General features: G+C 44.3%; 1 protein-coding gene across 2 annotated transcripts in view; it reads right to left on the bottom strand.

Annotated features, from left to right (window-relative positions):
* The window catches only part of ATG2B (autophagy related 2B), a 253132-nt gene that overhangs the window by 55464 nt on the left and 170593 nt on the right, over nucleotides 1-27075 (bottom strand). Inside the window, exons 28-34 of one of the 2 annotated variants that reach the window (XM_033950876.1) lie at nucleotides 26784-26954; nucleotides 24009-24150; nucleotides 15148-15350; nucleotides 9138-9364; nucleotides 7077-7185; nucleotides 6711-6905; nucleotides 1833-1934 (exon numbers count right to left, since the gene is read on the bottom strand). In XM_033950876.1, the coding sequence (XP_033806767.1) occupies nucleotides 1833-1934; nucleotides 6711-6905; nucleotides 7077-7185; nucleotides 9138-9364; nucleotides 15148-15350; nucleotides 24009-24150; nucleotides 26784-26954 (1149 nt within the window). The remainder of the gene's footprint in view (nucleotides 1-1832; nucleotides 1935-6710; nucleotides 6906-7076; nucleotides 7186-9137; nucleotides 9365-15147; nucleotides 15351-24008; nucleotides 24151-26783; nucleotides 26955-27075) is intronic. The other variant, XM_033950877.1, reaches the window with a different exon arrangement.

Genomic DNA, 27075 nt, shown 5'->3' with positions numbered 1-27075 from the left:
CCCCTGTGAATTCGCGGTTGGTGGTCTTTTCCGACTGTGAATGACCGGGCAGGGGAGGCAGGAGAGGGCATCTGGAGAGGCAGGAGAGGGCAGACGGAGTGCCGGCGAGTGAAGGAAATCACTCGCTGAATACTCCGTCTCTTCCTGTACTAAAGTTGGGCCTTACCAATCAGGAACTGGAACGGAACCCCTGTGAATTTTGGGGGAGTACTGTATTGTATTTTTGGGTGTTTTTGCTTAAATAATTACAATATTGCTGGATACAAAATCATAACTGAAAAAAGATAAAGGACTAGATAATCTTTTTTCCAATTGAAAAACATTACCTAGGCTCTTTAGGAACCCTTTTGCTAAGCTGCGTTAGGCACTTACACACATCTAACAGAAAGAACTGGAGTGAAATGGGGCACGTCAGGGGCAGACAGAGGATGTTCCTGTGCTAACCAATTAGTGCTTCTACATTACTGTGCTAGTCTCACAAGTTGGATCACTTCTACCTATACCAGCTCCAATCTCAAAATGGCTGCCACAACATCCTGTCTTTCGAAGTTGCCATAGGAAGTCATGGCAGCCATTTTGACTGCAGAGCCAGCATGGACAGGAACAACTGGGGATCACTCCAGCCCCTACAAGGCCACTAGGATCACCAGGATTTGTAAGGTAGATGCAGAGGGGAGTTTGCTTTTGTACAGCATTGGAAGGGCAAAGTGGAGCTTGCACTTGTTCGGGGGCGGAGTTCAGTGAGGCTGGAGTGCTGCTTGCTTCTGCTTAGGGGAGGGTTTAAGGAGGGCCCACTTCTGTTTCAGGAGGAGTTGCCCATACTGCTTTTGACTTCATCCAAAACCACACAATGAATTTTGGCTGCAGATTTGGTTTCATCCGAAACAGTTGCCCTATACTGAATTCATTAGAAAAATGGCACATATGTGCATACATGGCAAAATTCCACATTCTGTAAATACATGTATATCTTACTTAGCATATATTTTAGAAGTGGGAATACACACAGGTGGAGCCTGGACATAGCATGGGCAGAATTCATACTTACCCATGTAACTTATCTCCAGAATTTAAGTTCACACTAGATGTCTGCACGGGAACGGGGACCGCGGGAATCCCGCGGGTCCCACGGGAATCCCCCCTAACCCACGGGACTCCCACAGGGACCCCCCTCTAGCCAACAGGACTCCCACAGGGATGGAAGGCTTTGGAAGCAAGGTTCGTCCATATAATATAATGGACACGTTAGTCTTAGTAAAAGAGGGGGTTTATTAGTTAATTACCTGAACAGAAAACAAAAAAAGGGTTCCACCAAAGAGATTCCACAAGGAAAACAGCAGCGCAAACACAAAAGAAACTGTGGAATTGATGATCCTGTCGGAAGTAATTGCTGCTTTTTATGGGGATGGCTGGGGATGGAGGTAATTCCTTGTGGGGACGGGTAAGGACGGAGAGGATCCTGACGGGGACGGGTGGGGACGGAGAGGATCCTGGCGGGGATGGGTGGGATTTCTGTCCCCGCGCAACTTTCTAGTTCACACACTTACGCCAGGTCAGTGAGTTTATGTATTCCACTTTATTCTAACTTATTCCCCAATAGGTGCTGATCCCTTGCTCACAAATTACATATTTTACTATAAAATGAATTTCATTTTATTTCTGCTAAATTTGTTACCTATAGTCTACCTGTGGATACATCTATGTCAGTAATCTGAGCTCTCTCTCCCAGGGCACAATAACAAGAAATACTGGTTTCCTTTCTACCTATTTGAAATCTCTCACTAATAGCCTGAATTTTGATTTATATTTTAAGATTTCTGCCTGCAACCAACCTGGTCAATATTGAGACGTAAGGGCATCAGAGACACTCGTAAACAGCATTCCTGAGGAGACTGGACAGACTCTGGACGCACATGTAAGGCTTTCACTGTCAACTGTAAAACAGCAGCAAGCTCTGGGTGAATGCAACAAAAATAAACCAGCTAATAATACTTGTTTTCCTACTATATATGAAATATATTGATTACAGTTTAATAAATTACTGCAACAAGGGAGTGAAAGAATAGCCTAATGTTTAAAGCAGTGTGTTGAGAACTGGAGGAACCGGCTCCGATTCCCACTGCAGCTGTTTGTGACCTTGGGCAAGTCACTTAGGGGTCATTTTACTAAGGTGCGCGCTTAGCACTGCTTACAATATGCTTACAAGTGCTCAGGCATCCAGCAGTAAAATTCCTAATCTGCATGCACTACCTACACTAAAAAATCATTTTTATTTTTCCACGAAGAGTTGGCATTTCTGTGCTAATCAGTTAGAGTAGGTAAATTACTGCACATTAACTGATAAGAATAGAATTTTTAGTCCATCCTCCCAAAGGAGCTCAGAACATCCTCTCCAACCCATGAAAAGGGGCACACACTAGACTTCATTAGTTTCCTTGATCTTACCGCTTACAAAATTCAGCCGATGACACTCGCTGGGAACACATCCCTTGGTCCGACCACTTCTTAGGGGCTTTCTGTCTCCCCATTTTCATATCGCATGTTGGGGCCCCGCCCCATAGCTCAAATTCCATTACCTTCCGCAAAAAAAATTACGAGCGAATTGTTCTGGACCAAATTTCTCAACCAATTCTCCTAAGCTCCTAAGCCTGTAGATTCAGAAATCAATTGGTATAACTGGGCTGCCCTCTCCGAGTCCACCTACCACTAAAACCCACTCGCCCCACTATCCACTAAAACCGTCTCCTACTCCTGTAAGGCCCCTTGGTACCTCCTATATCACAGAGAACTGAAGCAGAAATGTCGAGCTCTGGAGTGCAAATGGAAAAAATCTAAAGAACTTCTACGGTGATAAAATCTCCAGATCCAACAACCAGAATAGTACATTGTTCAATATCTGGCACTCCTTAACTTCCAAAAACGACTCCACCTTGCTCCCTTCCTCTCCTTCAGCTGATGGTTCTAGCAAAATTCTTCAGATGCTCCTTCCCACCTACAGTCTCCTACAACTCTCTGGTGCCCACCGGCTCCAACCCTATCCCAGTCGACAGATCCTGGACTGCCTTTGAGCATGTATCCGAATCCCTGGTCTTTAAACTCTGCCTCAAACTGAAATCCTGCAACTGTACCTTGGACCCATTCCTCTCCTACCTATACGAGAAAATTCCCGCACAGGCCATCTCATCTCTTACCAAACTTATAAACTCTGCCCTACAATCGGGCCTATTTTCCCCAGAAATGGGACATATTGCCTTGACCCCACTACTGAAAAAAGCTGACCTAGACCCTTCCACACCATCCAGCTATCACCCAATAGCTAATATCCCTCTCCTAACCAAGGTGCTAGAGTCTATCATATCTACCCAACTCTCATCCTATTTAGAGAGATTCTCTATTCTCCTACCTTACCAATATGGCTTTCGACCCAACTTCAGCACCGAATCCCTATTGACCTCTTTAATCTCAAAGGTTCAACAACTTCATTCTCGTAATAAGTTCGCTGTTCTTCTACAATTCGACCTTTCTGCAGCTTTTGACGTTGTCCATCATGATATTCTAGTTTACCAACTCTCCGAGATAGGCATTAACTCCACAGTCCTAGACTGGTTCTCAAAATTCTTATGTTCCCGCTCTTACACTGTCAACATGAATGGCACCTCATCCTCCCCCTGGAAACCGATATGTGGAGTCCCACAGGGCTCACCTCTATCTCCTATTCTTTTCAACATCTATATGTCTTCCCTGAAACTCCTCCATCTAGTCCCTCCTAGAAACACTTTATACTTATGCTGATGATATCCTTGTCCTCCTCGAGACCGACTCGAACCTCACTAACCTCTCTGAGAACATATCCTCATGTATAACGAACCTCCAATCCTGGGCCCTCACCATACAAATTAAACTGAACGAGTCCAAAATAAAACTACTTTGGCTCGTCCCAAAATTAGACCAACTACCCACCTTCATCCCACTGTCCTCTGGCTCCACACTGCAGCTTGAGTTCTCAAGCAAAGTTCTGGGCATCATCATTGATTCTACATTGTCCTTCAACGACCACCTCAATTCCTTGGTAAAAAAATGCTTTTTCAGCCTTCACATGCTGAGGAAAGTGAGATCCTGCTACCATCAAAAACACTTTGCCGTCCTTGTTCAATCCATCATCCTCTCCAGACTGGACTATTGCAACTCTGTCTACTTAAGCCTAACAAAGAAAAGCCTTCAAAGACTTCAGGGGATTCAGAATGCCGTGGCTAAGCTTATCTTCGCAAAAAGTAAATTTGACCATGTCTCACCGCTCCTGTCCAAGCTTCACTGGCTTCCAGTAATCTCCAAGGTCCACTTTAAATGCGCTTGCCTAACTTTCAAGATCCTACACGGCATCCTTCCTCCCTTTATTCCACTTTCTTGGAATTCCTCAAATCCTAATACCACCAGATCCACCCAAAAATTAAAACTATCCTTCCCATCATTAAAAAGCATTTCCCATGCAGGAAAACTAGGGACCTCCCTCCCCTTCAGAATCACTGAGCTCTTGAACAACCTTACCTCCCCACTTCGAAATCTGAGCTCCCTCCAACTTTTCCGTAAACATCTGAAAACTTGGCTATTCTCAAAAATGTAATACTTCCTCCCTCTCTGGTATACTAAGCCCCTCTAAACATTCTTTATACTAAAGCCTATAACCCTTAATTGGAGTTCCTTTTCTATCCCAGCTCCTGTAAACCGTGCCGAGCTCTACGATTGTGGAGAGAATGCGGCATACAAACCTAAGGTTTAGTTTAGTTTAGTTTACTCAAGCATTTTCCCTATCTGTTCCAGCGGTCTCAGTCTATCTAATGTACCAGGGGCAGTGGAGGATTAAGTATCTTGCCCACTGTCATAAGGAGCAGCGTGAGGTTTGAACCTACAACTTCAGGGTACTGAGGCTGGAGCTCTAATCACTAAGCCATATTCTCCTCATAAGTGTCAGTTAAGTACTAACGCGGTAATTTTTTTTAATGGTCACATGCTAATGGTGACATTAGCTCATGGCCATTAATGCAATTAAAGGAAAATTGGTCATTTTACTGCTATGGTAAAAATGGCTTCAGTGCATGGGGAAAAGCTCACATAAGGGCACACTAAGGACACTTTATACTGCAGCTTAGTAAAAAGACTGCTTAATCCTTTATTACCCCAGATACAAAACTTAGGTGGCAGTTCTATATAGTGGCACCATGAATTAGGCATCACAAAAAAGCTATTCTTCACACCATTTCTATAACGGTACTTAGGCACAGCTATGCTGTTATAGAATACAGGTGTATAGCAGCAGTGGTGCACCAAAATACAAGCAGGGCCACTTATGTCAGATTACAGTAAAGCTAGTTGATTACTTCTTAATATATGAATATAATAAGTGAAAAGTGCTCAGATAAAGAGCAGACTGATATTGATTAGATGATTTCCATATACATCATCACCCTTGTCACATAACTAATGCAACAAAGAAGCCAAATTAACTCATTCTACATGCTAAAGAGAAATCTATTTTTTTTTTATTTTAGTAGATAGAAACAGTGCTGGAATTCTGCATTACTGATTGGAATACTCCAAGACACCAGATTAGCAAGTAGAAATGACTAGCAATTCCAGTTTTCATTTACGGAGGAGAATTTCTGAAATATTTATCCATGGAGAAATTTTCCCCCTCCACCCTCGACCATTTACCTTTCTCTGGGAGACAGCAGGATGAAATACATTTGTCTATTTCAGTTTAAGATCCTCATACTTTGTTAATTCTGCATATTTTATGCAGTGGTCTCCAACTCGCGGCCCGGGGCCACATGCGGCCCGCCAGGTACTATTTTGAGGCCCTCAGTATGTTTATCATAATCACAAAAGTAAAATAAAACAATTTCTTGATCATATGTCTCTTTAGCTATAAATTACAATATTATTATTAAGACTTAGCCAAAAGGAAAGATTTATAAACTATAGAGTTTTACCTCATGCAAAATTGTCATTTTTTTAATAAGACATTAACTATTTTTTTCTGCGGCCCTCCAAGTACCTACAAATCCAAAATGTGGCCCTGCAAAGGGTTTGAGTTTGAGACCACTGCTGTAAAGCATGTTGGCTCCCCAATAGCAGCTGGCATGGGATCTTCAAAGGGATACTCCCCCAAAGAAAGGTAAGTGGGTAAGGGTGGAGGGGGAAAAGGTTTCCATGAATAAATACTTCAGAAAATGAAAACTGGAATTGCTAGTCATTTCTACTTGCTAATCTTGCATCTTAGAGTATTCTGATTAGTAATGCAGAATTCCAGCACTGTTTCTAGCAACTAATATAAAAAAAATAGATTACTCTTTAGCATTTTTTATATTGCATGTAGAATGAGTTAATTTGGCTCCTTTGCTGCATTAGTTATGTGACAAGAGTGATGATGTATATGGAAAACATCTAATCAATATCAGTTTGCTCTTTATTTGAGCACTTTTCACTTATTATATTTATATATTAAGAATTAATCAACTAACTTTACTGTAATCTGACATAAGTGGCCCTGATTGTAAAATCGCTTCCAGGCCCATGAACAAAAAGTACTCAAAGGTCTGGAAATTACATGGGTAAATGTGGCCTCATTATGCCACCTGCAAAATACCTTACTGACCTTAAAATTAACAAATTTGAAGGTTATATACTTGATAACACAATTTTCATAGCCTTACCATGTTGGAATGTGCTTTCCTGGGCATCTCTTTACTGCAATAGAGATGGAGAAATTTATTCATCTGTGATGAAGCTAAGCGATCTCTGATTTCTAAGTCCTGAACAATAAAAACTTGACGTGATACTGGCTGCTCCTGCAAACTAAATTCATATTCCGATATATTCTGGGGATAAACTTCATGTTGAAACTTCACCTACAAAGGAGATTAGAAACAAAATATTTAGCTTCAGCAGAAACACATAACATAACTCCACTTGATTCTAGGAGATTGTTCATACACTGTAGTGTAAAGCACAGACGAGTGAACAATTTGAAGTCAAGTACAACCCAGGAAGCTTTCGGCCTGGTTTGATAGAAATCTCACCTTACTTAGTTTTATTTCCATTAAATAGTCTTGGTTCCTTCCTCTACCCCCACATATTGTATCCCGTCCATGTCTTGTTGGCGTATGAGAAGGAGAACTATGAGGACTACTGGAAAAAAGAGACACAGATCAAAGGAATACAAATAATCCAAAAGCCCAGTTCTCCATTTTATAGAACTATGCTAATTGAAAAAAATCCTCTTCAAGGATTATATACAACTATTAACACTGTACTATAATCTTTTTTTTTTTCCAATTCTTTATTATTTTCAAATCTTACAATAAATGTAACAATAAATACAACATTTTTTACTTCAATACCACACTTAATATTCTATTAATATTTATTTCAAAATTATTCCCCCCTAAACAATCACAATGACTGACATATATAATTTCTATAATGACCCTCAATTCAATATATCTAAATTTATTATTCTATCAAACCTCCCCCCTCCCGGATGTGCATGTTTATAGGGGAAAACAATGATTAGACTTTACAATATTTTGCTAATGGCTCCCAAATCTCCTGAAATTTCTTAAAAATTCCCTTTCTGAATGGCTAATGTTCTTTCCATTTTATACATATGACACAATGAATTCCACCAAAAATTATAGTTAAGCCTCTTCCAATTGCTTGTAATTTGTTGTATGGCGACTCCTGCCATTATTAATAAAAGTCTATTGTTCTTAGATGTTTGACTTTTAGCTCTCATTGACATGCCAAATAACACAATGCCACTGGATTTTCCAATAAACAATTTATTTGGCCCCATATTGAAATTCAAAAAGCCAAAATAAGTGGACAATAGAACAATAAATGATCTAAAGTCCCTACTTCGAGATGATAATGCCAACATTTATTTGACTTAGAGCTATCTAACTTTTGTAACCGAACAGGGGTCCATAATGCTCTATGTAACAGAAAAAACCAAGTTTGTCTCCCAGATGTTGAAATTGTACATCTCAACCTCCAAGTCCAGATTCGTGGCCATAGAGATGCAGAAATTTGGTGCTTAATCTCAATACTCCAAATGTCCCTAAGACCAGTTTTTGGTTTCTTATTTATAAATCCAGCTAACAATTTATACAACTATGCGGCCTGGTGTCCCAGGAAGTCTACCTGAAACCACAAGAATACCAAACTATATTGATTATTAAAATTTTTCCATTCAAGGTACCCCACCTGAATGGCCTGCTTCAGTTGCAACCATCTAAAACTTTGTGATTTATTAAGTCCAAATTTATGTTGCAACTGTAAAAAGTCAAGAAGCTTACCATTAGATATAACATTCTCTAAAGTACGTATTCCTGCTATCATCCAATGCTTCCAGATGACCTTGAATCTGCCAATTTGAATCTTGGAGTTTAGCCATATAGTTTGATTTGTTGATTTGTGAATTGGAATAGGTGTTGAATTATTGACATATCGTAATGTTTTCCACGTATCTACTAGTATTCTGTTTTCTTTATATAATCTAGGCATTTTGATACTGAGAACATGGCATAATCGCAGAGGAAAAATGAGTCGCCATTCCAACCATAACCAATCTGGGATATTTTCAATGGGCTCTGGGAGGACCCAATACATACCTTGGCGCAAAATATAGGCTTGATGATACCTATAAAAATTGGGAAAATTTATCCCTCCCTCCGTAATTGGATTTTGTACAGATACTAAGGCTCTAGAAGTTTTGCCCAGGCAAATAAATTTGTAAGAATACTATTTAACTTTTTATAGAAGGACCCCTGAAAAAAAACTGGTAACATTCCAATTTGATAAAAAACCACAGGCAATATCATCATTTTAATAGTTTGGATTCTCCCCCACCAAGAAAAATGTAAAGGATTCCATTGCTCACACATTTCTGTTACCTTCTGTAATAAAAATTTTTCATTCACTTTCATTGTTTCATCCAATGTGTTTTTTATCCAAATGCCTAAATATTTTATTCCATCTTTTTTCCATAGAAAGGAGAATTTTTCAAATAATCCTTTAGTGCAACTGTACTATAATCTTACAAATCATTCATTGCTGATAAAATTCATATAAATACTTACATATAACTTTTAGCTGGAGAACCGGAGGGAGCAGTTCCAAAATCCTTCCCTCCATAAAGATGCCAAACAAGAGATATTTCCTTCATAACATATCGCATGATGGGGATGGGAAGATGTAAAGGGGCTTTGCTTGTGTCTGTCTTTTTAACGGGCAGGCTGAAATGATTCTCCTTAATAAGGATAGCTTCTTCTATCAGCTTTTTCACCATGGGCTCCCCTTCTCTCTCCTAACAAAGGAATTAACAGTCACTTATAAAGTGTTTACTATCATTTTCTAAAGTGGTTCCAGAATAAAGCTATCATCTAGTATGAGGATTTCAATTAATTTCCTTATCATCCCACTAGAGCAGTCCAGATGCATATGTTATGCCACCCTGCCTGCAGATGGAGACAGAAAACACAACACTTCTAGTGACCTCATCACTGTTATACTCGCAAGGAGTAGTGCAGCCCTCTGGAACTTGCCAGTATTTTCTGTCTCCATGTGCTGGATCAGGATGCTAAATAGCTTCTCTTGTGAGACTGTTGCCCTCAAAACCTTGGAACTCCAGTTCAAGATCAACCCATGAGTGACATTGGTAAGTTATATTAGGTACTGCAGCTCCCGGAAAATCCAAACGTTATCCAGTTGGAGTCGGTAACAACTTTAAGGTTTATTAATTTCATAAACCACTTTTCAGCAATGACAACAAAGTGGTTTACAAAAAAAATATATGATCTAGTCCAGCATCTCCAGGAGTTGGGTGGCAGACAGGCTCAGCAGGTTTCCCTTTAAGTAAAAGGTACTGTCTGGCAATGGTTTCGACCTGTCTTTTCTTTTTACAGCATGGTCACCCTGGTCTTAAATTCATCGAAGGTGCAGGTTGTAGCTCTATTGTTATTTAGAAAAAAATGGCTTCAAGGTCAGTTTTTGGCAGCCCATTCAGCAGTATCTTGTTTTCTCTAGGGCAGGGGAAGGCAATTCCGGTCCTCGAGAGTCGGAGTCAGGTCAGGTTTTCAGGATATCCACAATAAATATGCATGAGATAGATTTGCATCTCAAGGAGGCAGTGCATGCAAATCCATCTCATACATATTCACTGTGGATATCCTGAAAACCTGACCTGGCTCCTGACTCGAGGACCGGAATTGCCTACCCCTGCTCTAGGGGGGTTAAGTAAATTTTGCCCTCACTTAGGCTGGTAGGTCCCCAGTGTTCAATTTAGTTCTTAGAGGTATGATAAGACTCTTTTGAGTTGCTGAAGCAGCTATTTTGAAAGATCTTATTTGAAGGTGATATTTCTAATGGCTATTTGTCTTGTCACATTTCAGGAGTGGCCTAGTAGTTAGGGCTGCAGCCCTGAGAGTCTGTATCTTCTTGCAGCTAGAGATGTCTCAGGAGAACTGAAAGCATCTGCAGCACTAAAAGCCTTGCCTACAGGAGAAAAACCCCAAAAATAAAGAAAATAAATGCAAGGAGAACAGAGAAGTTCCTACAACTTTGCTGTAGAGAGTATGACTGAGGAAATCAAACACAGCCTAGAGTGAGTCTTGGAAATTGAGTTATACTGTCTACTAAAAAGCTGAGTTAATAACTACTCATGTGCAACAAACCATATCTTTTTATCATCTCCAAGACTTGGTACCTTTTCTTGGATTGTGACATGAATATTTTAACAAAACAGCAGTGGCTGAGGTACATAAAAGTAAACACACTGACAAAATACATCGGTGGCCAGCAGAAGAATAAAACTGCTAAGAAAAACATAGCCATCAGAAAGAAATAAGAAAACTTGGGGAGGGGGAAATAAAGAGAAAGCTCACTTTTTAAAACTGCAGTGACTCTGAACCAAATGAAAACAGAGCAGATTTGTACAGCAACAATGGATAATGCCCCAACTCTTTTTTTTTTTAATGTTTTTATTTTTTAAATAAGCCTAATTAATTACTCCCATGAACATGTTTGTGTAAAAGTATGTGCTGGATTGCACTAAGCATACTTTAAGACAGTGTTCTTCAACCTTTTGACACCTATGGACCAGAAGAAATAAAATAATTATTTTGTGGACCGGCACCAATCCACGGACTGGCAGTTGAAAAACTCTGGGCTAAGTCTTGGGCCAGACCCCACCCAATCTCCGCCCCATAATTGTAACACCATTTTTCCTATATACACACACACACAATATAATCTTAACAACACATAATGGTTAATCACAAAATTAAACTACACAAAACACACTGTAATCTTCTTAACATTCATTCCTACCAGAAAACAGATAACTCCATGCAAATACAAGACCAAAAACTAAAAGTACTAATATATACAAACAAACCCTAAGATTCAAGACTCTGCAAGCAGTGCAACCCCAGAGGAAAAGAAACAAATGCATTTCTTCCTGAACAGTGCAAAATACAGACAGCAGATGTAAATTCTCAAAATTGACACAATTCAATCACTAAATTCAAAAGTAAAATCATTCCCCCTACGTTTGTTGTCTCCCTCCCTCCATGCTGTGCCTTACCTTCTGGCCTGCTCCCGCCTGCCCATTTTATAATAATAATAACTTTATTTTTCTATACTGCCATAGTCAAACTGACTTCTAGGTGGTTCACATAGAAAAAAGGCTGGACAATCAGCGAATTACAAAATGCAAGAAGAATGAAGTTACATCATGAATTGGAGAAGCATGGGGAAAGAATACATGAGAGAAGAAAGATGTTATATAATACAATGGGGTTATAAGGGGGAGGAAAAAAACAAACAAACTTGAGAGAGGTGATCTGATTAAGCAAGGAATTTGCCAAATAGAACAGTTTTAATTGATTTTCGGAATGTGTTATAGGTCTGTCTGGCTTTATTTATGTGGTTTCGCAGCCAGGATTGCTGTCTGTTTGCTTGGAATATGAAGGTTCTGTCTAGGAAGGATTTGTATTTGCAGCCTGTGATCTTTGGGTATGCAAAGATGTTTTTGTTTCTGGTTGTACGTGTGGGGTTGTGTAGAGTGAAGTGTGTTTGCAGGTAGGAAGGTGCTAGGCCCCCAGACTTGTTTGAAGCAGATACAAGCAAATTTGAACAGTATTCGCGCCTCCACAGGTAGCCAGTGTAACTTCTTGTAATAGGGGCTAATGTGGTCTTTTTTTCTCAGTCCGAAGATCAAGCAAACTGTAGTGTTTTGCACTAATCTTAATTTTTGTACTGTTTTTTTTGGGATACCTAGGTAGGCGATGTTGCAGTAATCTTGGATAGATAGGATCAGCGATTGTGCCAGTAATCTGAATGATGTTGTGCCAAAGTATTTTTTTAATAGTCTTTAGCTTCCACAGCATGTAAAAGCATTTCTTCACCAGTAGGTTTGTGTGGTCAGTCATGGTTAAGTGAGTATTTAGAGTGATGCCCAGTATTTTTATGGTTTTGGCGATTGGATATTCATGGCCGTTTATTTTTAACGATGTTTTCGTTATTTTGTTGTTGGGGCTTGCCAAAAAGACTTGTTTTCTCTGCATTTAGTTTTAGTTTGAAGCTGGTGGTCCATTTTTCGATTTCTATCATTGTGTGTGAGAGGTTATCTATAGTTTCATTTGTGATGTCATTTAAGGGGATTAGGATGGATATATCACCTTCGTATATATAGTGTTTTAAGTTTAGTTTTTGTAGTAGGTGACCTAAGGATGCGAGGTAGATGTTGAATAATGTGGGTGATAGAGGGGAGCCTTGGGGCACCCCTGATGGGTTTTTCCATGGGTTGGAGTAATTTCCGTTGCTGGTTACTCGGTAGGATCTGTTTGTTAGGAATTCTTGGAACCATTTCATTACCTTTCCTGAGATTCCTATTGCGTCAAGGCATAGTAACATGATTTCGTGGTCTACTAGGTCGAACGCACTGCTGAGGTCAAGTTGCAGAATCAATGCACTTTTGCCTTTGCTGAAAAGATCATAGAGGTGGTTTAGTATGGAAGCTATGACTGTTTCTGTGCTGTATCCTTTCCTGAAGCCTGATTGGTGTTCACTGAGGGTGTTAAATTTGTCTAGGTAGTCTGTTAGTTGTAGGTTGACCAATCCTTCCTGTAGCTTTGTGAAAAGGGGAATGCTTGCTATGGGTCTGTAATTGGTTGTTAGTGCTGTTGCGGTTTTTTGATCTTTGGGTATTGGAGTAATTAGTATGTGTCCCATATCCTTGTTTAATGTTCCATTTGTAAGGGAAGTTGTTAACCAAGTGAATAGTTCCATTTTGAAGTTAGGGGGGGCAACTGTCATGATTTTAGGGGAGCATCGAGAGGGCAGTTAGATTTGGAGTAGTTGGTGAATAAACTTAGGAACTGGTGCCAGTTTGGGAATTCGAAGTGATCCCAATTCATGTCTACTCTGGGAACCTGATCATGGGGTTCAAGGTATTGAAGTGTATTGGTTGTGGGTGTGGGTAGAGTAGTTCTTAGGTCAGTGATTTTATTTTTAAAAAAGTTAGCTAGGGTTTGAGCGGATGGAGTGTTCTCATTGTCCTTTTTCAGGATTCGTGTTGTGTCTGTTAGCGTTTTAACTAGTTTGAATAATTCTTTACTGTTTATTTTTGTTGAACCAATTTTTTGTGCGTAGTGCTTTGTGCGTTTTTCTTTGATTTTTGTATATTTCATTTTTTGTTTCCAGTTTGTCTTGTCAATTTCTTTGTTTGTTTTTTGCCAGATTCTTTCCAATTTTCTTAGTTCCTGTTTGTTGGTTAGTAGCTCTGAGTCGAACCATTCATTTGGTGGTCTATCTTTCTTTTTGTATGTTTGGTATGGGGCTATTTGGTCTAAGAGGTCTTTACTGAACTTTTCCCATCTTGTTGGGAATTCCTGTATTTCGTGTATTTCTTTGGTTGTGGGACGTAGCTCATAGTGAGCCCAGAATTCTGTTGGGTTTATGGTACCACGACTGGTTACCAACCCCGGTGTTATCTTCAGGCCGGCTCCCTTTTCCTCACTGACGCAGTGCACAAAGACGCGGGCAGCGGTTCCTCACCTCATTTGGAAGCCTTCCCTCTGACGTTGCAACATCAGAGAAAAGGCTTCCGGTTCAGGCGCAGGAGTAGCTGCCCGCGGCTTTGTGCACTGCAGCACTGAGGAAGAGGGAGACGGCCCCAATATAGCGCTGCAGACCGGCGGCTGAAGAACACTGCTTTAAGACATTACCTAATTTTACAAAAGCCCACTTAAGTAACTAAAACAGCTTTTTAGGTGAAAATAATGGTCTATAAAATTAACCTCTAAGAGGATAATTTTTCAACAGGTGTTTCCACTTAGGCTTCCCAGTAAAGCAGGATTAAGAGCCTCTTCAATATGAACACTTGGGCATTCAAGTATACTTACTGAATACTAGTGCACATTTAAACGCTCAATATTAGGGCCTATTTTACAAAGCTGTGGGGTAGCGAATCCCGTGTGGCAAATTCAACTCAGCCCTTTAAATGCCTATGGGCTGTGTCACATTTGCCGCACCGCAGCTTTGTAAAAGGGGCCCTTAGTGTACATATAGGCACCCTGAATCTATGGCCTGCCTATGCTTCATCCAAGGGAATGTCCCCTTACAAATACGCACTATGCCATTTGAGTACCTACTTAGGCACCCAAATAACATTTTCGCAGGTGCGTATAAATTTAGGCACCTGAATATTCTGTTCATCTAGGTGCTCAGTTGGCAAGTAATATAAGCGATTCATGATAAAAATACTGTAAGTGCACAGTCAAAGCCTGCACAGAGGGTATACACAAGTTCAATAAATGAGAATAAAGTTATTTTGACAAAATACACCCTGATGCATTATAACAAAATGTATACATCTGAAATATGCTATACTATTAATGATAATAATTCAGAGTAATTAAGAAAATACACTGTTTTACAATAATGAGCACAAATTCCTGTCTTTACCTTTTTCTACCTTACATTTTCAATCTCAAACACACCTCACTATAAACAATCTTTGGGAAATTAATCTAGAGCTTTTGCCAGCACACAAATTTTGTTCCATAAATAACATTTAGAATTTCTTACGGATATGACTGTTTTAGGTGCATAAAGAATGCAAAAATCGTCACTTTCAGAGGGCGCATCCATCATAGTATCATTAACTAGGTGACGAGGAAGGGACATATAAGTGGGACTTGCATCTTGGGAGGCATTCCCACTTTCATCTGGAAACAGGAATAGATCAGAGCAGGAAGGTTCCTGAGACTGAGATTTTTCATCCAAAATCCCTAGGGAAGAGAATATATTAGAACAATTGAAACTCTAACAGCTGTGTTACTGTAAAAAAGTGCTACAGCCTTATCTGCTCAAAAGCTAGCAAGGCCAATATGCTCTTCAAGCACTTCTAGTACTAACACGTGGTGGGTGACTTTATAACGTTTACAGACAGGCAAAAGAAGAACACCTCGCCTTGAGATACAGACAGTCCTCAGGCACGTTCAGAGAATTTTTATTTTTTAAAAAAATATTTATTCATTTTCAACTTGAACACAAGTGCACAAAAATACATTATACAAATAATTCCAATGTAGCACTATAATATCTAATACATAAAATCTAGAATTGTAATAACCCCCACCCACCCACCCTTCATCACATTTTCAACCAAATAGACACATACACATGTTATAGAACATATTATAACATCTTATAAAATTATTCCCCAACTCCACCCTCCCCCATTTAGTGTGCTAGATACAGCTAAAAAAGAAAAGAAAAGAATTGATGACTATTCCTCACAATATTTTGCCAATGGCCCCCATACCTTTTTACAAAGTTATTATATGTTCCTTTTTGTACTGCTACTGCTCTTTCCATCTTGAAAATATGGCATAATGAATTCCACCAGAATGTGTGATTAAGATTCTTGTAATTTTTCCAATTATTGGTAATATGTTGAATGGCAACCCCTGTCATGACTAATAAAAGTTTGTTGTTATGTGATATTTGACTCTTCTTTTTCATAGCCATACCGAATAAAACAGTATCATAGGAAAGTGCAATATGATTTTCCAATAAAGAGTTTACTTGAGACCAGAATGAATTCCAAAATACCTTAATATAGGGGCAATAATAAAGTAGATGATCTAATGTCCCTGGTTCCAGATTACAGTGCCAGCATTTATTGGACTTAGAACTATCTAATTTTTGTAAACGAATAGGGGTCCAAAACGCTCTATGTAACAAAAAAGCACAGTTACTTACCGTAACAGATGTTATCCAGGGACAGCAGACATATATTCTCACATGTAGGGTGACGAATCTACGGAGCCCCAGCGCGGACAGCTTTTCAAGCAAACTTGATTGAAGTTTCAAGTTTGCTATGCTGCACCACGCATGTGCATGCCTTCTTGCCCACTAGAGGGCGCATCCCCACCTCGTGGTCCTCAGTTCCATAGCCAGCAAAGAAGCCATCCCGGGGAGGAGGGCGGGTTGTGAGAATATATGCCTGCTGTCCCTGGATAACACCTGTTACGATAAGTAACTGTGCTTTATCCCAGGACAAGCAGGCATGATATTCTCACATGTGGGTGACCTCCAAGCCAACCAAAAAAGGGCAGGTGGGAGGATGGCAATTTAGGAAAACAGGTTACGTAAAACCGACTGGCCAAACCGGCCGTCGCTTCTGGACAACGAATCCAGACAGTAGTGGGAGGTGAAAGTATGAACCGAAGACCAAGTGGCAGCCTTGCAGATATCCTCCACCGGAGTAGACCGGAGGAACGCCACAGAAAGCTGCCATCGCTCGACCTTATGTCCCGTGACCCGACCATGAGAGCTCGAGACCCAGCCTGAGCGTAGCAAAAAAAAGAAATACAAGGCAGCCAACCAGTTGGACAAGGTGCGCTTGGAAACAGGACGTCTCACCGATTAGGATCAAAGGACAAAAATAATTGAGGAACCTTCCGATGAGACTTGGTAGCGTTGAAGATAAAAAGCCAACGCTCACTCTTACAGGTCAAAGCGTGTTGAAGCGCCGCTTCCCCCAGGATGAGAGTGGGGCTTCGGAAAAAAACACCGGAAGGAACAATGGGACTGATTGAGGGTGGGAAATCAGGACAACAACCTTAGGTAAAAATTTAGGATGGGTGCGAAGAACCACCTTGTCATGATGGAACACAGTAAAGGGGCGGGTCCGCAACCAAAGCCTGCAGCTCGCTAATCCGACGAGCGGACGTGAGGCGCAAGCAAGAAGATCACCTTCCAAGTGAGAAACTTAAGAAGAGATTTGTCAATAGGCTCGAAGGGAGGCTTCATCAGTTGAGCCAAAACCACATTAAGATCCCAAACTACAGGAGGAGGTTTCAGAGGAGGATTAACATTCACTAGACCCCTCATGAAACGAATCACCAGAGGATGAAGAGAGAGAGAGCGACCCTCGAGATGCCGATGGAAAGCAGCAATAGCACTAAGATGCACCCTAATGGAAGTCGTCTTCAGCCCAGACTTGGACAAATGCAATAAATATTCCAGAACCGAACACACCGGAACCGAACTCGGATCCAGATGGTTCGAGGAACACCAGGAAGAAAATCTGGTCCACTTCTGGGAATAACAAAGCCGAGTCGAGACCTTGCGCGAGGCCTCCAGAACCTCCCTCACAGACTGAGAAATCTGTGAAGTCAAGGGGAAAGGAACCAAGCCGTCAGATGTAAAGACTGAAGATTGGGATGTAACAGCAACCCCCGACTCTGAGACAGCAGAGAGGGAAAAAACAGGCAGAAGCAGAGGCTCCCTGACACTGAGTTGAAGGAGCAGGGAGAACCAGTGCTGACGAGGCCAAAGAGGCGCAATGAGAATCATAGTGGCTCCGGACGACTTGAGATGAACCAACGTCCTCAAGATCAGAGGGAAAGGAGGAAACGCATAAAGGAACCTCCCTCCCCAGTCGAGAAGAAAGGCGTCGGCCTCGAGACGGTCCGGGGAGTACATCCGAGAACAATAAAGGGGCAGTTTGTGAGTCTCCGGGGAGGCAAACAGATCCACCTGAGGAGTCCCCCAGCGGTCGAAGACCTCGTGCAGAACTCGGGAGTGTAGCGACCACTCGTGCGGCTGGAGAAGACGACTGAGTTTTGTCGGCCAGACAATTCTTCTCTCCCTGAATGTAAACCGCACGCAGGAAGATGTTCTGGGAGACCGCCCATTCCCAAAGGCGCAGGGCTTCCCGACATAGGGACCAAGAGCCCGTTCCCCCTTGTTTGTTCACATAATACATGGCCACCTGGTTGTCCGTCTGCACGAGGACTACCTGATCGTGTAGCAGGTGGCAGAACGCTCGAGCAGCCAGAAAAATGGCACGAAGCTCCAACACATTGATGTGACAAAGACGGTCCTCCCGCTGACCATAGACCTTGAGTCCGCAGACCGTCGAGATGAGCCCCCCACGCGTACTCCGAAGAGTCCGTGGTCAGGACCTATGCGATGCGGAGGGACGAGAAAGAGCAAAACCCCCGGAAAGATTGGAAGAGTTGGTCCACCAACGGAGCGAGCGTCTCAAGGAAGGAGTCACTGTTATAGGGGAGGAGACTGGGTCCCGATCCTGACGCCACTGGGAGGCCAAGGTCCACTGAGGAAGCCTCAGGTGCAAACGGGCGAACGGAGTAACATGGACCGTCGACGCCATGTGGCCTAGCAGAACCATCAGGCGCTGTGCCGAAACTGAGGGCAGGAGCGAAACCTGGCGACTCAATCGAAGCAGGGCCTCCAACCTTGGCGGGGGGAGGAACGAACGGAGGCGAACCGTGTCCAGCACGGCCCCGATAAACTGAAGGGATTGAGCCGGGCACAACTGAGACTTGGGGAAGTTCACTTCGAATCCCAGACGTTGAAGGAAGGTGATAGTCTGTCGGGTCACTGAAATAACCCCTTCCTTGGAGGACGCCTTGATCAGCCAATCGTCCAGGGTAGGGGAAAGACCTGCAGCCCCCCGAGATCTCAGGGCTGCCACGACCACCACCATACACTTCGTGAAGACTCGAGGGGACGAAGCCAGCCCAAAGGGGAGGACCCGATACTGGAGATGCAACCCCCCCACCTGAAACCTGAGGAACTTGCGGAAGGCGGGATGCACCGGAACATGAGTATATGCCTCCTTCAGGTCAAGGGAGCACATCCAGTCCCCCGACTCTAACAGAGGGTACAGGACTAGAAGGGACAACATACGGAACTTCTCCGGACAAGGAACTTGTTGAGCCTCCGGAGGTCCAGAATGGGGCGCAAGTCCCCTGTCTTCTTCGGGACCAAAAAGTAACGGGAGTAAAACCCCCGTCCCCTTTGGTTCGGGGGCACCGGCTCCACCGCCCGAAGGCTCAACAAGGACCTGGCTTCCGACAGGAGAGAGGAAGCTGGTCACGACAGTCCAGAGAAGCCCCCGGCGGATGTTCTGGTGGCGTAGCTAAGAAGTTCAGCGAGTAACCCTCGGAGATGATCCGTGAGCAACCCAAGCGTCCGACGTGATCTCGGCCCAGGCTGGAAAAAAGGCCTGCAATCGGCCCTCGATGGGAAGGGGGTCCTTCGACAGAGCGGAGGGGGCCCGCCCCCATCAGCGCATCATGTCAAAAAAGACGGAGCTGGTTTAGGACGCCCCTTGCGCCTGAGGCTTTGGTTGGGAAGCTCTGCCCTGCTGAGGGGGACGTTCACATTCGAATCCCAGACGTTGAAGGAAGGTGATAGTCTGTCGGGTCACTGAAATAACCCCTTCCTTGGAGGACGCCTTGATCAGCCAATCGTCCAGGTAGGGAAAGACCTGCAGCCCCCGAGATCTCAGGGCTGCCACGACCACCACCATACACTTCGTGAAGACCTCGAGGGACGAAGCCAGCCAAAGGGGAGGACCCGATACTGGAGCTGCCAACCCCCCCACCTGAAACCTGAGGAACTTGCGGAAGGCGGGATGCACCGGAACATGAGTATAATGCCCTCCTTCAGGTCAAGGGAGCACATCCAGGTTCCCCCTGACTCTAACAGAGGGTACAGGACTAGAAGGGACAACATACGGAACTTCTCCCGGACAAGGAACTGTTGAGCCTCCGGAGGTCCAGAATGGGGCGCAAGTCCCCTGTCTTCTTTCGGGACCACAAAAAGTAAACGGGAGGTAAAACCCCCGTCCCCTTTGGTTCGGGGGCACCTGGCCTCCACTGCCGAAGGCTCAACAAGGACCTGGCTTCCGACAGGAGAAGAGGAAGCTGGTCACGACAGTCCAGAGAAGCCCCCGGCGGATGTTCTGGCGGCGTAGCTAAGAAGTTTCAGCGAGTAACCCTCGGAGATGATCCGGAGCACCCAAGGCGTCCGACGTGATCTTGGCCCAGGCTGGAAAAAAGGCCTGCAATTGGCCCTCGATGGGAAGGGGGGTCCTTCGACAGAGCGGAGGGGGCCCGCCCCCATCCGCGCATCACGTCAAAAGACGGAGCTGGTTAGACGCCCCTAGCACCTGAGGCTTGGTTGGGAAGCTCTGCCCTGCTGAGGGGGACGCCGGGGCAGAGGCCTCGAGAAAGCCGGCGTCGATTTCTGCGGGTACCGGCCGCGGAGAAGGTCTAAACGGCTTCTGCGGCGGGGCCCGGGGTTTAGGACGGACCAATGAGGCGATAGAGCGCTCATGTTCAGACAAGCGTTTGGTCGCCGCCTCCAAGGACTCATCGAACAACTCTGAGCCAACACATGGAAGATTGGCCAGACGTTCTTGCAAGTTCGGGTCCATATCCAGGGTACGGAGCCATGTGAGGCGGCGCATCGCCACCGCAAAGGCGGATACACGAGAGGCCAACTCAAACGCGTCGTAAACTGCATGAAAAAGGTAGAGGACGCAGCTGAGACAAATTGGCCATAAAGGTACCAAAGTCCCCCTTATGGGAATCTGGCATGACCCCATAATAGCGGGGCAACGCCTTCACCATCTGCCTTAAATAGGACGAGAAGGTGAATGCGTAATTAAGGACCCTGGCAGCCATCATTGAGTTGGAATAGAGGCGAACGACCAAACTTGTCTCAGGGTCCGTCCCTCCCGCCCGGGGAGGACCGCAGCAGAGACCCTAGAAGGTTGGGACTTCTTCAACGCCGACTCCACCAGCCGACTGGTGGGACAGCTGTGCTTTATTGAAGCCCTTGCAAGGGACTGTGCGGTACTTAGACTCCATCTTTGATGGAACCGCTGTGACTGTAAGAGGGTAGTCCAAGTTCCTCAGGAAGGTCTGGTGGAGAACCTTATTGAGAGGGAGCCGAGGAGTCTCTCTGGGGGGAGAGGGCAAATCCTGCTCCTCCAAAAATTCCTTCATGTATTGAGAACCTGACCCCAGATCAAGGTCCAAAGCCCTCCCCATATCAAGCACAAATCTAGAAAAGGAGGAGGGCTTCGAAGGCGGAGAGGGAGATCAAGAAGCCCGCGTCGCCAAGAAGGAAGGAGAAGCCTCACGGGAGTAACGAGGTTCCTTACCCGTGCCAGACCCCAAACCCCAAGAAGCCGCACCGAGCGACCTCGACGGGGTCGGGGACCGCCCATGCCCCGAGGAACCCCTGCGGGAAGTCCCCGGGGTATGGGGCACCGAGGCACGCCCCTTCCGTCTCGTCGAAGAGTCTCTCGAACACTCAACCTCGGAGGAACGGAAAAGCCTCGGATTATCGAGGCGGAGCTCGGAGACCCGCAGGGTCTCCGCCCCGGTCGGCGAGGATCAACCGCGTCATCGAGGAGAGGCCCGTTGACGTTTGGGCTTCCTCGACCGACGCTTCGCCCGAGGCCGACCCGAGGGCGAGGAGCCCCGGGAGGACCTCGACGAGGACGAAGAGGAAGAGATCCTTCGAACCCTCCGCACCTTGTCCCGAGGCCACACGCTCCGCTCAGGCTGGTCAACCGAGGTCGAGGGCAAGGTCGGGGCCGAGGCCGAAGCCCCCCCGGGGGCCGAAGTCGAGGGCACCGAGACCGAGGCTGCCGAAGCCGGGGCAGACGGGGCCGAAATTGGCTAGAGGTGCGCGAGGGCACCGGACAGCTCCGAGGCAATGAGCGCACGGAGTAAGTCCTGAAAGACGGGAACCCCCATCATAGCCGGCAGATCCTGGGCCGGCAGGTGCTCCCTCGAGGGCGACCTCGGTCTCGAGTATTCCCGCGGGGCACCCGACTTCGACGCTCGGGACGGGGCCGAGGACGACCCACCCGCCCCCATCGAGGAGCCCGAGGATGGCTTCTTCGAGGCTGGAATAGAAGAAGGAAGTGAGGACTTACCCTTCGTCGACTTCGGGGTCGAGGACACAGGCTTCGACGAAGCGGGCTCTCGGGGCGAGGGCGTCGAGGCCGAGGTCAAGGCCGGAGCCGAAGCCGAGGTCGACGTCGAGGCCTTCCCTGCCGCGGGTTCCACAGCAAAGAGCTCCACCATACGAGCGCGACGGCGGCGGAGAGCCCTCTGCTGAAAAGTAGAGCACCGAGTGCAGGAGTCGGTCGGGTGCTCAGGACCCAGACAAAGTAAGCACCACCGGTGGGGATCGGTGATCGAAAGGAGCCGATCGCACCGGGTGCACTTTTTAAAGCCCGTCAAGGGACGGGACATGGACACAAAAAACGGCCGGGAACGAATGAGGTCCCGTGGCCGCGGCTACCGGGAGCCCCCGGAGCCGAACGGATAATCTTTTTTTTTTTTGGACGAAAACTGATACACAAATAAAAAAAACAAATTAAGCACAGCGACCGAGAAAGAAACACTCAGCCGCAGTGTCAGAAGGCAAAATCGAAGAGAGCACAATTTCCACAGGGCTTCTGGCTCCGCGGAAAAAACTGAACTGAGGACCACGAGGTGGGGATGCGCCCTCTAGTGGGCAAGAAGGCATGCACATGCGTGGTGCAGCATAGCAAACTTGAAACTTCAATCAAGTTTGCTTGAAAAGCTGTCCGCGCTGGGGCTCCGTAGATGACGTCACCCCACATGTGATAATATCATGCCTGCTTGTCCTGGGATAAAACCCAAGTTCATAGATTTGGTCTTAATAAAACACAATGTTTTAAATGGTTGCAGTTGAAGCAGGCTATTCAGGTGGGGTTCCCTGAATGGAAGACTCTTAATAATCAATATAGTATGGAGTTCCTATGCTTCCAAGCAGACTTCCTAGGACATCAGACCGCAGCATTGTGGTATAAATTATCATCTGGATACTTGAATAAAAAACCAAAATGTGGTCTTAGAGACATTTGGAGCATTGAGATTAAGCATCAGATTTCTGCATCTCAATGGCCACGAATTTGGTCTTGGAGGATGAGATCTACAGTGTCAGCATCTATGAGGCAAACTTGGTTCTTTTTGTTACATAGAGCGTTTTGGACCCCTGTTCGTTCAGAGAATTTTTAAATGAATGTCCCCTGAGGAAGGTGACTTGATTACACCAAAACTTGGATCCTTGTTGGGACAACATTTTCAAATAAGACGACTGTCATTGGTTGAATAGACATCTCCCTTGCCTTTTGTTGGACTGTTTATAAAGTTTTTATTCATGTATAAAGCCATTTTACAAGCAGAAGATACCTTTAAAAATCGCATTGTGATATAAGCATGTATAAGTACACATGCCAAAAAAAACTGGTGTATACTTGCATGCATGCCAAATGCAAGGGCTCCCAGGGACACAGATCACACAGAGCAGAGGTACGTTGCAACCCAATTTGAGTAATTACCTTATGTGATCAAGGGCTGAATATTGACACATAACCACATAAGTGCCAACTCTACCCCTGGAATGCCCACAAGTAAGCTGGCTTTAGTGCAGGCACTAACCACAAATATTCAGTGATTAGCCACAGATAAGCAATTTAAGCAGGCAGGAGCCTCTCAAGCCCATTTTAAATATTGTCCAGTGAGTGTTTAGTGCATCAAATATTTTAGCCAAATGGAAGATTTCTGGCTTTTTCATACCATTGAACTGTGGTTTTATGGGAGAGACTGCTTGAAGAGAATCACTTTCTTCCATGGCATCGCTCATTAGATCTCGCAAAATCTGCTGCTCAGCCTCAGCCAGAAGAGGACCCTGAGATGAGGCTCTACCAGAAGAATCAGTCTAGAACATAAATGAATTCAGATGGAATAGCCGATATCCCAATAAAAAGCCAATCGAGTAAGAGAATAATTCTATAAAGAGGCACTTTAGGCACCAAGAATGTGCCTATAAAGAAAGGTATCCTCAAAGAGAAGATACTACCATTCAGGTACCCTCCTGTATCAAATACCCTTTAATCAACTTCTGTGTTCAATAGTATTTCATTATACAGAGCTTTATGTATTCAATCATTACCGGATCATATATTAGTTTTCATTTCTGTGCAAAACATGTTGGTGTTAACCATCCCTAAATATGAGAACCACAAAAAAGCTACGTACTAGTTGTTATATATAATAAATTAATAATATAGAAAAATATTTATATAAAAATTAAAATACAACTATCTTAATGAAAACTAATATATGATCCAGTGATGATTGAACACATAAAGCTCTGTGTAATGAAATACTATTGAACACAGAAGTTGATTAAAGGGTATTTGATACGGGAGGGTACCTGAATAGTAATATCTTCTCTTTGAGGATATTTATTGATAAATGCCCAGAAAATAAAATAGTGTTGGTTCTGTGTAATATTTCCATTGATATAAAGAAAAGTAGACATAAGTATTAGACATATCAGTGCACTAAGATCTCTCAATCCAGTATATCACTAATATAAAACATATAGGCTTCTTTAAACTCTATAGTTTCAACTTTCTTCAGACCTCGGTAGTACTACTCGTGTGGTTGTGAACTTCCACCACGAAGTTTAAAAGCACCACCCTTGTCATAAGTCCACAAATTTGGGGGAAAATTCAACACTTCTTCAAAAAACTTGATAAGAAATTAAAAGTTTTAAATGCAAATAAAGTACTCCTCTGCTCATGAAAAATGGTAGGACAGGGGACTGTATTCTGACATGATTCATGCATCATGGATGTTGTCTCAAGGAACACCCCTTATTGAGCCAGAACTGACAATCCTTTCAAGAACTCCCTCAAGGGACCTCCCTGCAATAGCAATGTTCGCCCATTTTTGCTTTGCTGGAAAGAGCTCTAGGAGGGATTTATGTCACACTTCTCGAGCTTTCTGAGCTTTTGAGCCTCTGGTGGGGCCTGGGGTGGCTAAACCCATTGCCCTGCCCCCCTCTTATGGCATGGCTTGTGGCACATGGGCATTCCTCAGTCACCCTTTCCAGTGCAAAATTGCCATTATACAGTGGTTAAACCATCTGTGGAGTCCATCCTGATTATTTCTAAACCCAAACAAGGTGTTTTGAGGCAGGGGAACTCCCAAAGAAGTTCCAGAAACCTTTGAAACACCCCAATTCAACTTCACCCTGATGTCTATCATAGACAATAATGAGCTATATTCACTAAGCTGCCATGTGCTGTGTATGCATCAGCTCTCACTGTAGATTTGGGGGGGGGGGACAGCCAGTACTCTCAAGGTCTCTTGACCAGCATGGAGCCCAAATACAGCCTATGCTCAAGTGCTTTGATCAAAACCAGGTGAGCACACACAAGTGGCCAAACCCCAAGCCGATCCAAGTGTTAGGGCAGGCTGGCCAGAAAAGTGCCCTGCAGCAAGGGTGGCCTGCCCATCTAGAGACCTCGGAACACTGAGGATAAGATTATCAAATGTTGATGATAAAATCTGATGGGCAGCTGTCGTGGTCACTACAGTAACGATTTAAAAAAGGTGAATCATTCTTAAAAAACTGTACATGTAAATGTGGTTGACAGAGAGTCATGGAGGCTCACTAAATTTGCATGTGCCGATCGCTGGTGATAGAGATTAGTACATGCACAGAATAAATGCACAAATTAAAAAAGACCACCAAATCAAAGATCAGTAAGAGGGATGCCCAATCCCTCCCATAGACGTCAAGCAACCCCCCCAAGGCAGTAGGAAAGATGCCCACTCCCTCCTGCCGTTGCCATCAAGCAAACTCCACCCCTGACAATGGTAGGGATGTCCACTCCCTCTCAGCGCAGCCATAAAACAACCCCCCCTCCCCGGCAGCAGGAGAGATGCCCACTTGCTCCCACCGCCAAGCAACAACCCTCCCAACACACACCCCTGGCAGTGGGAGAGATGCCCCTTCTGCTGCCAAGCAACCCACCAACACCTCCCCCCAGCGGCAGGAGACATGTCTACTCCCTCCCGCCACACCCCAACGACCCCCAGCCTACCCCCTTACCTTGTTTACGAAGACAGCCCGGAGGGGATGCCTCCTACCTCCGGCCAGCAGGCCCACCTCTTTGAAATGCAAAAGAAAAATACGAGAAGAGAGGGCAGTGCCTAATGATGCAGGGAGGCACAGTTGAAAATGTAGATGATACCTTCTGCATCCCTCGCAGGTGAAGATGCACTACCTACAGGTTCAGGACTCCTGTGCTTTTTGTATTGGAACATACTGTAGATTATAACATTTTATGATCTATATGCATAAGTACGTATACAGATACTGCACAGAGAGTCCTACTGAGCAAGCCTACCCCAGGCTCTGGAAAAACTGTCTGCAGCAGGATTCTACAGTGATAAACTATGCACAATTTAGCAGATAGGAGCTATCTGTACCAGTGGAGTTCAACCACAATAAAAAAATAAACTGTTGTGTTTAACTCTGGTTTTTTGTTTGTTTACCTTTGTTCGCCGTTTGCGGGCTCCAGCTTTAACTTCTGTCCTTCTGGGAGGATGCAGGTCGCCATAACTGGCAATATATTGGATAAGATTCATTAATGCAGCACAGGAGTCTGAGCATGTTCTGATGTGGATTACATCACTGGAGCAATGCAACTCAAAGCGGGGTTTAGGCTACACAGCAGCAAAAGTGAAGGATAAGGAAAGAGAAAAGCATGTACAGTCAAGAACACTATATTCACGCAACCTAAATTTTTGGGATCAAATGATAAGCAGTTTTACAAAGGGAATCAAA

This window comes from Geotrypetes seraphini, chromosome 7 (assembly GCF_902459505.1).
Source record: "Geotrypetes seraphini chromosome 7, aGeoSer1.1, whole genome shotgun sequence".
NCBI classification, from domain to species: Eukaryota; Metazoa; Chordata; class Amphibia; order Gymnophiona; family Dermophiidae; genus Geotrypetes; species Geotrypetes seraphini.
This window is presented reverse-complemented; position numbering and strand designations above follow the sequence as displayed.